A 17,339-nucleotide genomic window follows, 5' to 3' on the forward strand; every position below is an offset into this window, starting at 1 on the left:
AATTAATTTCAGCTTTAACCCTTTGAAAATGGCTAACCGATGACTCGGCATAAGAGAGGGACGACTTCAAACTGGCTCTGCAAACTTTTCTCCCCCCCCCCCCCCCCCCCCCCCTCTCTGCGACGCCCCGAGGCTAAAGCGAATCAAAGCGGCTGCCAAAGTTAATATTGGAGCGAGGATGAAGGAGGACAGAGCGAGGAGAGTCCAGGTTATTTCTGGAAAAAAGTGCACATCGAGGGACTGAAGCAAATCCGAACGGATAAGGTGTGGGAGTGAGATGGATTTACAGCCTGATGTTTACCGATCACCTCCGATTGTCCCCCGCTGACGGGCGGCTCTTCAAAAAGTGCCCACAGCCTGTAAATACCAAGAGAGCTCTTTGTTGACGTTGTGAGCGACACGACAGCTCGTTCCACCAGGAGGAATCCTTCCCCTGCGAGGTTTGGCGCGGCGAGGTGGCAGACTTCCTGCTCGGCTTCACCGCGATCCGAATGAAGAGCGCTTCCTCTTGGAAACCTGACGCGTGGCGAGTCGGCAGCGTTTGTGATTTCACGGTGGAGGTTGAGCTCTGCTTGCGGGCATTCGGTGCAAATGGAGCAGAACTTGTACTTTAGGAGTAAAAGGCATTAGGCCACGTTACGAGGAAGTCCATTCATCAGGAATGGAGGGGGACTTAAAAAAAAAAGAAGAAAAAAAAAAAAAGAGCTTTGCCCGGGGTTTTACGGTCTCAGAGTTCTTGTGCTTTATCCCGTATCCCCCCCCCCTTTACACAACCTCTGCAGCCCTTCTTCTCTCCGACTTCCTCAAACTCCTTTGAACTTTTTTTTTCCCTCTCTTTAATTTGCCACTTTCAGCCTCACCACTTCCTGAACTTTTAACATCTTCTGGCAAAGCAGACTTGTTTTCTCACTCTGCATTTCCTTTTCTCCGTGTCATGCCCCCTGCTCTGGCCCGCCACTGGTTCATTTAAGCAAACACTTTTAACTTGCCTTTTTTTTCTCGTGTTGCATGCCAGACGGTTCCCCCGTCACTCCTAATGTCTAATCGCCAAGCAAAAATCAATTAGTGCTTCCTTAACAAGTATATTTTACAGTGAGAGACAGAATGGAGGAGGGGTGGGCCTTTCTGCTTACTCAGTGTGCTGAAATGAGAGAGATACTGGTGTGGGAAGATAAAGGAGAATGAGTCTAATCTGCAGTTCATCAGAGGACAGTGGAAATAGAATCGGAGTTTTAATACAATGCCATTGCCTCTGACCAATCAATTATGGAATATCCCTCAAGCTAAAGGAGAGTGCTGCTTTTTCTGTGATTTCATACCACAGCTGAAGTTAGAAAAAAAAAAAAAGCCAGCGCTGATGAAGTTGGTATCAGACGAATACCAAACAGATTTTTCCCAGAGTTGAGCTTTTTTTGGGTATTTTGTATTTTTTTCTTTTCATCACTTTAGAGGTCATGAATGAAAATGAACAGTCTCTCTCCCGGAGGGCTCCATCAGAGGCAAAGCTCAAGGTTGAGAAATGATCTCGGGACCAAGTGGAGACGGGTGCTATTAGGCGGCGCTCTGAGAATCGATACGGCGGCGCCCTGAAATAATATGAGGTGAGCTGCGAGTGTTAGACAAAAGAGGAGTATCAACATTCTGACGGACAGCTCTCCTTGGGAAGGTCCGGTGAGATCAACATTCAGACCATATTTACACTTTACCAACTTAAGTGGCTCGAACTGGTCGGATCGTATCAGATTTGGTAACGTGGAGACACAAGGACGCTCTAATGTTTGATGTTCTGGGTGCCGAAATTTCATAGCAACTCAAAGCGATACTCAGACACCGACAGACTGTGACTGTGGTAGTCTAGTATGTTTATTACTTGTAATGTGAATTTTGACTGCAGTATCTCACCCTCCCCGGGATCAGATATGACGTCTGCTATGACGTACTTCAGAACACAAGAATAACATCATCCTATATGTCGTCTCCGTAAGCTGCTGGTGCCTTCAGGAAATAAGTAAAGGATTTAACCAAGAATGGAACAGTGGCATATATTAGGAGGGAAAAAGTTAATTTTGGTAGTAGAGAATGTGGACATGATCCAACATTACACCTTCGCAAAACTATTGCTTTGGCGCAGGCAGTAGTGGTGTGGCTTTGATCGCTGGATTTCTATCGATTTTTACAATCTGTATCTCATAACGGCAGTCACACGGCACAAGATTATATTAATCTGCCCGTCAAAACTATCAATAAACACATATGGAATTAAGGACAAAACAAAGAAATGTGAATAACTCAAAACATGTTTTACGTTTAAGTTCAACCCCTGCAAAGCCGCAGGCCCTGATAACGTCCCTGGGCGGGTATTGAAGGACTGAACACTCTTCTCTCACAGGCAGCTGTTCCAACCTGTCCCAAGTCTACCACCATCATCCCCATCACCAAGAGCTCCACAGGCCTAGATGATGATCCGCCAATGGCCCTCACCCCGATAGTCATGAAGACCTTTGAGAGGCCGTGCTTTAGTTTGATGAGTCCTAATTTGAGATCTTTGGTTTCATCCGCTGTGTCGACCCAGAAAAGGTGAACGGATGTGGGTTCTACATTAAAAGGTTCCCACCTGAAGCACGGAGAAGGAGGTGTGATGGTGGTGGTGCTTGGTGGGGACTTTGCCGGTGACACTGTTGGTGATTTATTCAAAAGTGAAGCCACACTGAAGCAACATGGCGGCCCCAGCATCCTGCCATCCCATCTGGTTTGTATTTAGTTGGACCATCATTTATCTTTCAACAGAACGGTGAGGCCAAACACACCTCCAGACTGTGTGAGGGCAGACTGACCGAAAAGGAGAGTGATGGCGCACAACGCCAGATGACCTGGCCTCCACAGTCACCTGACATAAGACGGTTTGGGACGAGATGGACCGCAGAGTGAAGACAAAGCAGACAATAAGTTCTCAGAATGTCTGGGAATTCCTTCAAGACTGTTGGAAAACCATTTCCGGTAACTCCCCTATGAAGCTCATCGAGAGAAGGCCAAGAGTGCCTAAAGCAGTAATCAAATGAATTAAGTTTTGAGTTACTTCATGCTTCATGTTGTTTACTTTGGAGTTGTTACCTTTTTAAAGCTGCTCTGCTTGCTGGTTCCCTGCTCCGTGTTTTGGTTGTGGATGATGTCCAGAGGCGTCTCCCTCTCTTTCAGCTTCAGGCTTTCGATCTCGGTCTTGAGCTCGTTCAGCTGCTCCTGCAGGTGCTTGCTCTTCTCCATGTACTCCACCCTGCACAACAATCAAATCCACAACTTCATGTCAGTTTCTCTACTCGCGATTGATTCTGCTGCAGTATGCCACTAGTAGTTTAACCAAATTAATGGTAATAACATGAAATATTCAAGACTCATTCAATACCTCACAACTAATATTTTCTCCTTATCAGGAACAATCAACGAACCCCATTTTTATTTAACCAGGTGACTCGCGCTATTAACCCGGCAAACAAGTTCAGTAACATATTTCCAGGCATTTTGAGAACAGACAACATTTACACTAAATATTGTTTAATCTTGTGAAATTAGGTGAACTTGGTGAAATTAGCTGTAAGAGCATGTTGAGAAAAAACATGACGACATAGAAGAGGTGCAACATGTTGACACTTTATTGTCAGCTTGTCAATATTTTATTTATTTTTTTATTTTTTAATTTTCACAGACTATATATTGTTTTTTTTTGTCGTACTGCTTCTCGCTTGCATTTACTTTGAAATTACTAACCTCAAAAGCTTTAAAAAAAAAACAATAACATACTAATGCTGGCGGTGACATGGAGACCAACACAGAAGGTCGAATCATTGGGGATGCTTATTCATGTGCACCAAGTTGTATATAGGAGGCCTTTCTAAGAAACGTTCAAGGGTTTCTCAGGACAACCACAAATAGTTACATTTAGTTGATGAAAAATAAACTGACTGAACACCTGCAAATCACACAACATGACGCAGCCACAAAATGCGGGGGATGTCACCGACTACTCACTTCTCCTTCTCGATCTCCATGGAGAGACGCTTCATGTCCGTGTCTTTAAAGTCGAAGCTGAGGTTCTCCCTGCTGAAGCTCAGGTCTGGAGGCATGCTGCCAGGCGCCGTTGCTGAGGACTGTGATGGCGGAGGAGACGGGGACGAAAACAGAGAGATGATATGGAGGATAGGGCAACACAGCAACGGAAAACGAAAACATCAGGACAAATCTGGAAAAAAATGTGAGTTGAGTTTAAGGACATAAATGTGGCCACATGGACACGCAAACATGCTTCTAGTTCTCGAGCAAATGCATTGAGTTGCAGCGGTCACGTGACTCGGGGAGCTGGCTGGATAGAAAGTCGACCTAATACACAATATAAATGTAAATCTGTCGGACAGCGTGCGAATGCAAACCGAAGCGCGGAAACAGTCGACATAAACATGGCGCGGCGGAGCATGGAGGGCAGTCGGACCGAGGTCGACGCAAATAGAGAACGGAGAATATTGTGCGCTTGTGTAATGGTGTGTTCATGTCAATAGACCCCCCCCCCCCCCCACACACACACACCCCCCCACCCCTAAATATAACTGATAAGTGTATAGTGGAACTGCAGCGGTAGCCTGCATGTCTTTCGAATCTCCATTCATTGCTGATAAGAGTGCAGAACTGTCACTGGAAAGAATTCCAATATGTGCTGGTGTGTGCATGTGTGCAAGCAGATGAATGAGTAATGTGTGGGCTTTTAAGCATGTTGGGAGCTCTCCCGTAGGCTGCCTCATACACTGCCTGCTCTTATGCAACTGTGTCCAGTTTTGTGTGTGTGTTTGCAAGGTAGAAAATGGTGTGAGAGTGTGTGTGTGTGTGTGTGTGTGTGTGTGTGTGTGTGTGTGTGTGTGTGTGTGTGTGTGTGTGTGTGTGTGTGTGTGTGTGTGTGTGTCCTGAATAGTCCACACAATTGCATTTGAAGACATTAGTTTACTTTTCAATATTTTGACCAGCATTTTCTAATGTTTCTCCAATGTATTTGAAAAATAAAAAAATGTAATTAATGAATGTACAGTATAAATCTAGATCCATTTTAGGATGCTGCATAAAATAAGAATAAAAAATTACAATATAAAGCCTATATTGAATTTAATTTATTACAAAAACAACTTATTCAATGTTAAAAGTGGCACATTTTCACTGCATTTAAATACATTTATTGCCAACAATTGAGGAAAATCTGGAATATTTGTGTGATTAATCGCAAAAATAACAACCAAGGAGACTCACTGGTAAAGACAGGACATAATCCCTTATTCTTATCAGACTGAGTGAAAGGAACCGTGTAAGAATATTTGTCATAACAAAGTGAACTTGAGGATTTCATCGAGTGCAGTGCAGACCAGCCCGAAAAGAGCCAGAATCAGGAGTATTATGTCAACACAAGGGGCAGAGCTGTGAACCAATATTGGATGACTATGACTTTCCAGCACTTTGGAGGCACTGCATTAAAGACACGGATTGATTATGTTGGAGAAACCACTTCACGGACAAAAAAGCAAATCTGAAATGTTCTCTGCATGATGCAGTTCTACATTAAAATCCAACCATGCATAAAAGAAAATGATATATTCTTCTTTTAAAAAGTAGATAATTAGCTGCCTTGGCTTGGGCTGAAAGAATAATTATATTATCATATGTGCAAGAGGCCTTTACTCCCCACTAAACTACATACTGCACTTATTACAGCAGCATTGTTTCCGAGTAATGAGCCCAATGGCTAAACTGTGAAACACCTGATGCAATCCAGATGAATTCTGAATTAGAGAACACAGCTAAGGCAACCCTAACTGTTGAGCAATGGACATGCAAGAGTGGGACGATATCATATAGCCGATTAAGTTTTCTTCATGTTGTTGAGAGAAGTGACACTACACACATCCCTGTCTCAAATTTTCTGAAACTTATTGCTACTAACTAATTTCAAATGATCACAAACTATCATAAACTTCTATTTCCAGGATAATATTGGGGAAAAATGTCAACATTTTCTTTTTGATTCCCATTTTCAACAATGCCTTTGTTATCTGCTTTCTTCCCTTTTACTTTATTTTCCCTCTCTCTCTTAGGTGTGGAACTACCTCAATGCAAACGAGTGATTCTGATCTTTGGTTAAAGCCCAGCACGGGAAAAAAGGATTAAGTTTAGTCGGTAAGGTGAAGGAATTACAGAGCAAATAAAAGCGTAAAGGCTTTTTCTGTTGCTGTGCTCTGTGCTTTGGGGGTTAATTGTTTGAAGGGGAAACTGTTGGTACATTAGGCCAATGACCCCTCTTTTTCTTTGTTCAGACCCACTTTTGGATGATTTCTTTTGATTAACAAACTCTTATGGGATTCATATACAGCATGTTTCTGGTCAGTTGTATGAGCCTAGGTAATATCCTGCAGCCGTAGGAGTTCGGACTATTTTGGCGTTAGGGTTGAAGCTCGCACAGCTAAAATGAGCAACCATGTTCGTCCATAGGTATATGATTATCTTGTGTTGCAGCCTACACGTGTGTGCTTATGCCCACTTTCTCTGACTCCTCTGATTAGATAATGTGCTTCATACGTATGTGCGAAGCAGCATGTCTGTTATAAATATCGGCGCCCGGGGCCATTTACCGTGTAGACGGTCCTGCTGGTAATCTCCAGCAGCTTGTGCTTGGCCCTGCGCTCCGAATCCCTGGCTTCCTGCAGGTCCTGCATCAGCTGCTCAGCCTCCTTGGCCCTGAGGGACACACAGACATAGAGAGGCAGACTTAATATGTTAATTCACCCCTCGGTCCTTCCAAAGAAACCAAATGATCTAAATTGAATCCAAAGCTATCTTACATAATCTGTGCGTCGACACTCGGCGGAACAGGAATGTCACTTTGTTATTACTGTGGTGATCAATGCGCGACCTCAGTAGACACTAATGTCTGACTCCATTATTTCAGCGTCGAGCGTGCACACAGGAGTGGGAGCGCTATATGCCCGTGATTACATTTCTTTTGATTATGTTCCTGAATGCTCAGCAGTTCTGCCGGTGATGTGGGGGAGCTTCGAGCCTCCAGGCTTCGAGTGGACGTAGTCATTTCCACTTTGAGTGGCACAGGGTTTTTAAATTTTTCTCTGGTGCAGAAAAGTGCTCATCCATAAATTGCCGTCACCGGCAAGTGGCTAATGGTGCCGATTTGGAATGACTATCTAATAAACAGTGAAGTAGACTCTCTGGAGTGATATTCTCTGTGTGTAAAGTCTGTCGTTATGGAACTCAATTTGATTGGCGTGTATCAAGCTTCACAGGGTGATAATGAGACTGGGACTCGAATGGTTTTCAGTCTGACCCCCAAAGAAATAAAAAGTGAAGTGTGGATATTGTACTTGGTTCGATTGATTCGATCCACTCCAGGAGGTATAAAAATGAAAATGAGGCATTCCGTGCTTATGAAGCAAAAAATTGCTTCACAAGCACGGATGAAAACACAAACTCTTGAGGTTGTTCTCGGAGAGACTGTTGGGTGCATGAAAAAAAAATAAAAAAAATCAATAATTCTGCCTACAATTCAACTCCTAAAAGAAGAGAGCTGGTGAACAAAAACCTTTACTGCTTTTAGTTTTTCCTACTCGATTGCAGCAAGGTGGATGTGACCTGCTTCCAGCTGCAGCGCCAGAACAAAGCCTGCAAAATTAAATGATTTTAAACAAGCCTGAAGTCGTTATTCTTTTGATGGAGCCATTTACTCAACCGAGTGCCGGGAGTATTGTCGACTGGCCCCTCTGCAGCTGATGTGAACGGAATGTTTGGTGCCGGATAAAACAATGTGGGAACTTATTTAGGACCTGCCTAAATGTGTGTGTAAGACAACTTAATTAAGTAATTTTCATTTTAATTAATGTCAGTTATACTGCCATCTTTCGATAAGTGACTGATGAAAACATTGCTAACACTGCGGTCTGAAGTGTTGTGGTGTTAGTTAATACAATAACTTTAATATCGCTGTATTATTGTTACTAACTATATCTTTCACTGCAAGCTGTTTGCTGTATTGACTCTTAGCAATGTTGTGGGGCAGAGTCTGAACTTTTCTGTGTGGAGCTTCAAAGTTCTCCTTTTGTGTGCGTTTTCTCCAGGTACTCCAGTTCACTCCAGCAGTCCAAAAACATACTTTCGATGTTAATTGGTGACTCTAAATGCCTGTAGGTGTAAATGTGCGTGTGGTTGTTTGCCCTGTGATGGACTAGGGACTCATCCAGGGTACCAGGGGACTGATTTTAGTGTCCAGCGAAGTGAGTGAAGTGGGATACAATATATGGATGCATGAATTGGGCTACGTCTTTCATGTGGAATTTCCACTCTTGAACACACAAGCATTGTAAAAAAGAAAAAGAAAAAGGTTGCAGATACAAGTGCATTAATGCTGTAATTGCTTTGATTGCTAATACAGGTTCAGAGCACCAATCAAAAACACAGCTGACTTTGCTGTTCTTTCACCAATTTGCTGTTCTGCTCAGAGATTGATGCTAGTTGATATAAAACAGGGGTGTCAAACATAAGGCCTGTGGGCCAAAACTGACCCACAAGAGGCTCCAATCTGGCCGTCAAACCACCAAGCAAATTGTTGAAAAAACTCAATGAAAATATAGTTGTTTTTTTTTTGTTTTTTTTAAATGTCATATAAGTCAACACAACACAACACTGAGACCTCAGCTAAGATATCAGTGATGCTGCCATGAAAGCTGACTCCAAATCATGCGGTCAGGGTGAGCTTTTTTAGTTTTTTGACATTTCACTGTATTTTGCACCAATCATTGAAACTTGCTTTATGTTGTGGTTTGTACATTGTAATTGTTTGCTTTTGCAAAAATAAAAACACTTTTATCACATGTACTCTGCGCCACAACTCAGAAAAACTTTAAAGATTAGATTTAAATGTTATAATGGCACTATTTTACAGGTGTGGCCTCTGAGCTAAAATGTGTTACACCCCTGATGTAAAGTTTTTGCATACTAGATGGAATTGTGCCTTAGCATTGTTACAAATACCTGCGCACAGTATTGGACCTGCTACTCGATACTGCAGGAAGGTCATTGTAAACATACCTTAGACAGATATAACTTTACTGTTTAACAATGTCACATGCATGTTGATATATTGTATATATTCACAAACAGAGTGTATTTTATTTTGTCAAGCCCTTCTCCCAAAATGGGATTAACGGACGTCTGCCACAGTTTGGCTCTCTGGTATGAAGGATGACAATTTTGGGTCTTTACAACAAGCAAAAGGAACCAATTTCTGTCTTAGTGGGCAGAGAATAGACTGTATACTGTTGCATATACAAACAATAAGCATTTTGTTGTTAATATGAACGTAGCACCTGGGAATAGCTGCAGCAGGAAAGACAATGAAGCTGGTGTTAAATTACACTCAATCCTAGCATGTTTACAGCTGTTGAAAAAACAAACTTACTGGAAATTGAAAGCTCATGTTTTGATCAGCTGAGATGGGTGCAGAAGGGTTAAAGAAAATAGAACAGAGGGTGAATAAGGACATTTTTAACAAACAAGCTGTTAGGGAAATCTAACAATATTACTCAAAAAGCTGAAAATGAGCACAGTTGGTTCCCTTTAAAGCTAAAAGCATGCAAGTGAGAGGAGAAAAGAAAGGCTGTTATTACGAAAGCTGCTTGCTGAGAGAAACTCACAAAGCAGCCCAAACTACACCATTTACAATCACCACATCTCCGCATCCATTCACTCCTCCTCTTTGTCTCTCCCCACCTCCTTTCGGACTCTTCGGCCATCTTAAGGGCTAACATCTCTGTGTCCAGCATCTTCTGCTCCATCACCCGCCGCTCCTCCTGTCCCCGAATGGCGGTCACTTTGATGCGCTGCATCTCCGTCTCAGCCTCGGCTGCTTTCTGGGCCAGCAGCTTGGCCTCCTCCTCCGCGATCTGCGCCTTCTCAGCCAGCAGATCTGCCGTCTGCTCAGACCGCAGCTGCAGAGGGAGCAGGAGGAGGGTGAATGCAAGGAGGGACGAAAATATGAAGGATTTCTTTAGAATGGGAGAGGACACAGAGAAAAACTGAACAAAAGTAGTAGGGGTGATTTGCATATAAACAAAGTATAATGGAGGCTGGAAGAAGGAAGCACTTTCAGAAGATAACATTGAGAGAAGCTTGAATTCAGTTATTTTGAAACACGGCCACGTACTGTGTGTGGCACAGTCAACGAAATTGTGGATTTGAGATGGAACTGAATCTCACCAACGCGTCATTGGCCATGTGAGCCTCGTCCTGCAGCTGAATGAGCCTCCTCTCCAGCTCGTCCCTGGCTCGCTCGGCCTCTTCGCGCAGTTGCTTTTCCCTTTGCAGACGCTGTCTCTCCACCTGAATGACACAGACATTGGAGCGCGGTCAAAGAGAAGAGGAACAATGACTGAAAATGCGGACAAAGAGAAGAGGCAACATGTCTGACAAAGGATGGAAAAAAGGATGAAAAATACAATGAATAAAGCACAATTTGGAGCGGGGAGAAGAAAAGCACAAAGCGGCTGCATCTCATGGACTCATCATGCTTGGATAGGAGAGGGGCATTTGTCGGAAATAAATCACTTGCATTCAAATAAAAGCGTGTATAATTTCTTAGTGTAGAGTGCTGCAGCACACATGAAAGCATGTGCCACTGAAGTACGAAACTCAATGAGAGTGGCTGTTGGAAATGTTTTTTGTGCCAGTAAATGTATTTTCATCCATCTGAGTGGTGTGTGACTGAGATATGTGCTTATTTGGCAGAAAAAATTAAAAGGGGGGGGGGGGGGGGGGGGGGGAAGAAAAAGGTTTTGTGTTTTAAAAGTGGGGAAGGTGGTACACTAACATCCAGTTACACTGGTGCCTGTTGGCTGGAGAATTATTTAACCTCTGAGGAAAAAAAACTATTTAATTCCTTTTAGCCAACTATGCTGAATTGAAAAAAAAAGAAAAGAAGATATTTTGGTTACCAAACTGTATTTTTTCCCACAGATTCTGCAAACCAAGATATTAATTTCATCAGGGTGCAACTGTCCATATTGTCAACAAAGAGCATAGCTGCAACGGATGTTATTATTCACAAATGTCACCAGGCTTCTTTTGCGACATGAGTGATGCATTTCCCTTTCTCCCTTGCTATCTCTCTCTGCTTAGAGATGCACATGAGCAACAGCGTTCAGCAGCAGGTAAACATTGTGGTAGCAATCGATGCAGCATTGTGCATTTGAATTTGAGACGCTTTCAGCCTGAATGCTGGAAATAAAGGAAGAACTTGTGAATTTTCAGCCTTCAGGGCAGGTGATGCATCAGGGCTCAGAGCTCAGGGCTCAGGGCTCAGGGCTCAGGGCTCAGGTCTCAGGTCTCAGAGCGGCCCGGAGAGAGCTGGTTGCAGGCATCAGGAGGACCAAAGGCACATATGCCCAGAAAATTCACAGTCATTTTGCCACCAACAACACAGGAGCATGTGAAAGGGCATCGAGAGGATCACAGACTACAACACCAGGGATGCACGATGCCCAAGAGTCCCCGCTCTGTCTGACACTCTCAACAGGTTCTTTGCACACTTTGAGGACCCCAGCACTTCCCCCAGCACCAGGCTTACTCCATCACCAGATGAGACGCCCCTCAGCATGACCCCGGCAGAAGTGAGCAGGACCCTACAGAGGTCATCCACCACAAAGCCGATAACATCCCTTGGCGGGTATTGAAGGACTGTGCTCATCAGCTGTCTAAGGTGTTGACATGTCTACAACACCTCCCACTCACAGGCAGTCGTTCAAACCTGCCTCAAGTCTGCCACCATCATCCCCCATCCCCAAGAGCTCCACAGCGACAGGCCTCAGTGACTATTGCCCGGCCCATTTTGGTTGGAATTAAAGAGACACAATTGACCTGTAGAATGAAAACCCTTTGCTGGCAATGATTGCCTGAAACCTTGCAGTGAACCCTATGGATTTAGCTTCATGCAGTCTACTATTTGTGGTAGAAGTGAATACACCTACCTCCAGGAGTGTGTTGCTCGCCTGGTTGGCTGTTGTGAATGGGTTTGTTATCACCATATAAAGGATTCTGCAATCATCCACCACTGTTGTCTTCCTTGGACAGCCCATCGTTTTGTGTGGCCGAATTCACCAATGCTTTCTTTCTTTCCCGGGTTGAACCAAACTGTAGATTTTGCCACTCTTAATATTGAAACAATTTCTCTGATGTTTTTTTTTCTTTTCCCCATTTTCGCAGCTTAAGGATGGCTTGTATCAACTGCACCTAGAGCTCCTTTGACCGCATGTTGTCTTCACAGCAAAATCATCCAAATGCAAGCACCACACCTCAAATCAACTCCCGGCATTTTATCAGCCTAATTGACAATGACATAACAACATAGATTTGCAGCATTCAGACTGAGACCCTCCCTCTGCAACTGGGTCCTGGACGTCCTCACCCACAGGCCACAGACCGTCAAGATCCAGGGCTGTGTGGAGCCCCCTCCTGATCACCCTGCTAACATGTGACTGCTCTGCCAAACGCCCGCATTTATATCTTGCGGACGTATCATGTGGAGGAAAACTTGACAGGATACCCCCCACTTCACTGTTTGTCCAGCATCGGTACCTGTTTCCTGGCCCTCTCTTCTCTGGCTTGAGCCTTCATCTGCTGCACTTCAAGTGAGTCCACCCGCCGTCGGCGCATGAACAAGTCGTGGTTCCCGATACACAGCTGGAGGATCTACGGAGCAGAAAATAAACTAGTGTCAAAACAGTAATGCAATGCCATCAGTTTTACTTATTTGTCTTCAAAATGACATGTCTGACAAGAATGTGTTCCCGATGGCTAAATTGGCAAGTGTGACAGCAGAATTGCTGGATGGCACCAAAACAACTCACAATTACAGAAAAAGAAACTCACCAACTTGTTGACTCTCAGCCGTGAAGAGTTGAACTTGAAAACATTTGTTTTCTTGTCCAAAGGTTTGATGGTAAACTAAAAAGCAGGACCAAGAATGGAAGATTTAAGAAAGAAGAAAAGAAATCGAAAGAAAAAAAATAGTGACAGAAAAAGAGCATATCTTGTTCTTTATCCCAAAAACTAGAATTACACATCCCACTTTATGATTTCCATGTCATCGATCTTTGTGTTATGATTGATCAGGTCTAAGAGCGTGATATTCCGGCCTTTTCTTTAAACCAGACAGGCGCACTGCCAGAGTGACAGATACAAAATACATTTGGTACATCTTATTTCATACTATTCTACAATCATATATCAATGTGCCTAGTTATGAGTGCATCTTAAAATTGAATCGCAGCAATATGCCCGAAACATGTATGAATAATCCACAATAAAATATGAGTGTTCTTAACCATGTGGTATTCTTTACACTTCAATTATCTGCTTGTAAAACAGAAAAAATTAAATAAAAACTTTGAATTGCCTAAATATACTTGCACTGTGTGCTCTTTTTTGGAGTTCAGTAACCTTGATTTGACTCTGGTTGCTTTCTCATGTTAGTGAAGCAGGTGTGCAGTTCGTACGCACCAAAATGTGATATTAATACTTTGTAGGCGGTATGTTTTTTTTGTTGAAGTGTCATGTATCCATGACAACATGGGAAGCATGCCCATATCCATGTAGAACATGGACAGTGTTCCCATTTCTTGCACTTCCTGTTCTATTAGCGCAGTGTTTTTTCTTCTTTGGCTTTTCTGCAACACTCCTCCACAGGGTAATGGAGGCTGATTTTTAAGAAACGTTTACAAAGCACAGTATAGAAACCGGCGTGTGTTTGAGTTACAGAAAGATATGTGCTTATGAAGTCATGTGACAAAATATCAATGAGTACCTGAATCTCAGTTTGGCTCTATGTTTGACCCCGTGGTTGGGATTTGCCGTCACCATGTTTGATCACATGTGACATTCTAAATATGACCACACTAATTCTAACAATTCGTAAGCTATCAAATGTTTTAAAAATACATATTTTTATGTATGGTTTCACTTATTGTATCAACAGTTTTTCTTTGACATTGAAGATGAACTGGTTGAGCGGCAGATTCTCTCACCTCCTTGTCGCTGTAGGAAATGTTGCGGATCTCGTTCCAGGGGAAGGAGCATTTGGGCGTCAGCCTGTTGTCCGGCTCGTAGATGTGCAGTCCCAAGGCGTCCACTCCCAGGAGAAGATCGGTTCCCTTTTTATTCTAAAAGCATGGCAGCAGAGTAAACAATGCTTTTCCGCTGTCTGACGGCTTAAAGGAGTCCAGCAAGCATCTGTGCAACCACGCCTGCAGCCAACATTCATTTCTACCTGTATTTGACAGCAGTGGCTATTTGTTTAGAATAGAGCAGAACAAAACCGGATTTGGGGCGAATGAGCAGTCTGTGCTTGTTTACTTGAAGAATAATGTGAGAATTGAATTATTCAAGTCAGGTTTTACTCTTTGGAAGAATTTTACGATGTCTTAGCTCTTTAGAGGGCACAATCATCAAAACCGTAGCCACCTTGAGTGAATTTCAGTTTAAGAGCTGCAACAGGTTTGTTCAGGCCAGTGGTGTCAAGAATATATATTTACTAGAAAGAGTAGCTGACATAAAACAACAGAGACGAGCCAAGAGGTCAGTGAGGCAACAATTGAGGTGAGCTACCTCAAAATTGAATCGTCTAAAAACGGGGATATGGCAAGCACATAAACACATATATAAGCCACAACAATATGTACTGAGGTTTAAATCTTCAGCTGATGCTTTGTCAGGTCCTCTGAGGACTGAAATGCAAAAATATTTTTTGAACAGCATGTGGCCCATTAACTCGAAAGAATTTGACACCCCTGGTTTAAGTGCAAAGAAAAAATCCATCTCCAAAGAGCAGTCACCTATTTGCCTGCTTAGAAAAATAAAAGATCAAAGAACAACAAAAACAGGTGCGTCAGGCTGCTATTGCCACTGCATTATTTCAGAACTCACATGCCTCCCATTATCACACATTGGCTTGTAGTGTAATGATGTAATGAAGAAACATTTGCTCACCCTGATTAAAAAGTAATTGACGCCATACATGTCCAGGTCCTGAGCTATTTTTAAGTACTCCATCTCAGCTTCATCCCTGTTCAAAGAGAGAGAGAGAGAGTGGGGAAGAAGATGGGAAGGAATTCAAGGGAGGGAGGGAAGGGTGGGAAGTGCAGAAGTGGAGGGGAAAAGGAGATCAGAGCTTGTTTCCTCTGCTTTTGTGTGTAGCATCTGTCGCATTGTGTGATCTATAAAAACTTGCAGCTCCTGCGAGAGTGAAAACGTAGGCTCAAAGTGCAACTATAGTGGTATAACAGGCTTTAGAGGTCATGCCTGATTCAGAACAAGACTGATTCTGATGACTGCGAGACTCGAAAATGCAGCAAATGTGTGAGAGAAAACAAACGCACCAAATCTCATTTCCTGCCCCCCCCCCCTCTTTCTGCAGTGCCTTGGCAGATCTGTTGTGATTTCATGGCCATCCCAGAAAGCATAAAAAAGAATTTCAGTGGACTTTGAATTGCTGAGGATAAATCGGGACATGCTGTGATGTAAAACTTTTAATAAGAGGCTGTTTGATAGGGGTGGTTGGGGAAATTGATAATTTAAGCTTCATCAAAGTTTAAAGAAAAAGGCGAGCGTTACGCCAAGTATACAAATCTTAAATAGGCTGGACCCTGAAAACACTCCGACGTGAGAGTGAATCAGAAAAAAAAAAAACCCTCTTCTTTACTAGTGCTTCAAAGAAGCACTAGTAAAGAAGAGTTTGGCTCTTTGAAAGAGCAGAAAGACGCGTTGTGCAAGTCGGCTACTTTCATGTTGTCCCTGCATTTCCTCGTCAGTTGCGGACCTCCGAGTTTGGACACCCAGTATTACTTTGGTAATAATAATACATTTTATTTTCAGTGACTTTCAAAACACCCAATGTCACTGCACAGTGCGATTAAAACAAGAAACAACAAAAAAAAAATCAATTTTGTTCAAATGCTGGAAATGCAGCTCATTCCATCAGTGCTGCCTCGGGTTGGAAGTCTGAACATGGATTATTTTTTCTTGCTTTTATAGTATCTACAATTCATGTCCTGCTACTGATATAAATATGCAGTTCGCACAGAAAAGTATCAGAAAAATGATAGTGGTTGTTAATTCACTGTATCATAATGTGGACTTGTGTTTGAGCTCACACTCATTTTCTACAAACACCAGAAAGCCAGTAATCGCCCTTCTGTGCCTCCGCTGCTCTGCTGCACTCCCAAAACAATTAAAATGCTAAAGGTGTGACGGTTGCCGGGGTTAAAAGGGATATTGATCAGCACCAGTGACTCAGTTATTACTTTCCCAAATGCTGAGGTTCTGGCCTTTTTACGACTCACTTTCAGGCCCCAAAATCCCTACCCGCAGACTTTTAAAACACTACCGCGTCCCTCACACTATGGCCCATTTCATTTTCCACTCAGTTTAGTGGTGAAGCAAAGTGTAAAGCACAAAATGCTGACGTCAATGTTATCTCCACAATAGCTCCATCAGTGTGAGAGACGATGCATTCGCATACATTAAATTGATGCGTCATAAGATGTGATCATCCTTGTTCCACCTGGTACTGTCATGCTAAATGTTTAAGTCTGTAATGGCTATCTAATGGTGAAGACTTTTCCATCAGCAACTACTTTCAAGCGACTCCTTTTGAATTTCAATGACCGCCAGAACTTCAGTGCTGCACACAACTGTGAGTTTCGAGCACATCCTATCTGAACTCCGAAGTTTAATAGTGCTGATGAAGGTGGAAACTTCACGGTCGTCCAGTTGAGTGCAGCAGTTTTTTACCTCGTCCTGCCTCTGTGCTCTGCGTAGCAAGCCGTGATCCTCTCCTCCCACATTTCTGCAGTCATCTGGTATAAGTTGATCACCTGAAACGGAGCCAGGGAGAGAGAAACATTCACAAATGAAGTACAGGATGCCACATTTAATGCTAAATAATAAGACGAGTATGTCCCTTATTGGTTGTGACTGGCAATAGTCACTCACCCTTTTTGGCAGCAGTTCCTCCTCTGCCAAAAATCCGGGTTTGTGAACATCGGGATCGTAGTCTCCGTACTGTAAAATAGGGGGAAAGTGCCAAAATGATTAAAATGAGTCCCGAGTAAAGGCCACTATTCACCTTCCGTCCAATAACAGGGAAGGCAATGCCTCTCAGGGGAGCTGTTTGCAAGATGGAACTACATCGACTGTAGGAAAACGAATGAAGGCTGGTCTGTCATCAGGCTATTAATGTACACTGCAGCATACTCTGT

At 43.1% G+C, this 17,339-nt stretch overlaps 1 protein-coding gene across 1 annotated transcript in view; it reads right to left on the reverse strand.

Annotated features, from left to right (window-relative positions):
* nf2a (NF2, moesin-ezrin-radixin like (MERLIN) tumor suppressor a) overlaps positions 1-17,339 on the reverse strand; it is a 37,848-nt gene that overhangs the window by 897 nt on the left and 19,612 nt on the right. The window contains exons 6-16 of the mRNA XM_080466776.1: positions 17,074-17,142; positions 16,873-16,955; positions 15,070-15,145; positions 14,109-14,243; positions 12,955-13,029; positions 12,661-12,774; positions 10,288-10,410; positions 9,802-10,019; positions 6,657-6,762; positions 4,024-4,142; positions 3,112-3,271 (exon numbers count right to left, since the gene is read on the reverse strand). Coding sequence (XP_080322902.1) covers positions 3,112-3,271; positions 4,024-4,142; positions 6,657-6,762; positions 9,802-10,019; positions 10,288-10,410; positions 12,661-12,774; positions 12,955-13,029; positions 14,109-14,243; positions 15,070-15,145; positions 16,873-16,955; positions 17,074-17,142 — 1,278 coding nt within the window. The remainder of the gene's footprint in view (positions 1-3,111; positions 3,272-4,023; positions 4,143-6,656; positions 6,763-9,801; positions 10,020-10,287; positions 10,411-12,660; positions 12,775-12,954; positions 13,030-14,108; positions 14,244-15,069; positions 15,146-16,872; positions 16,956-17,073; positions 17,143-17,339) is intronic.

Source organism: Lipophrys pholis (genome assembly GCF_963383615.2).
Source record: "Lipophrys pholis genome assembly, chromosome: 7".
NCBI lineage: Eukaryota > Metazoa > Chordata > Actinopteri > Blenniiformes > Blenniidae > Lipophrys > Lipophrys pholis.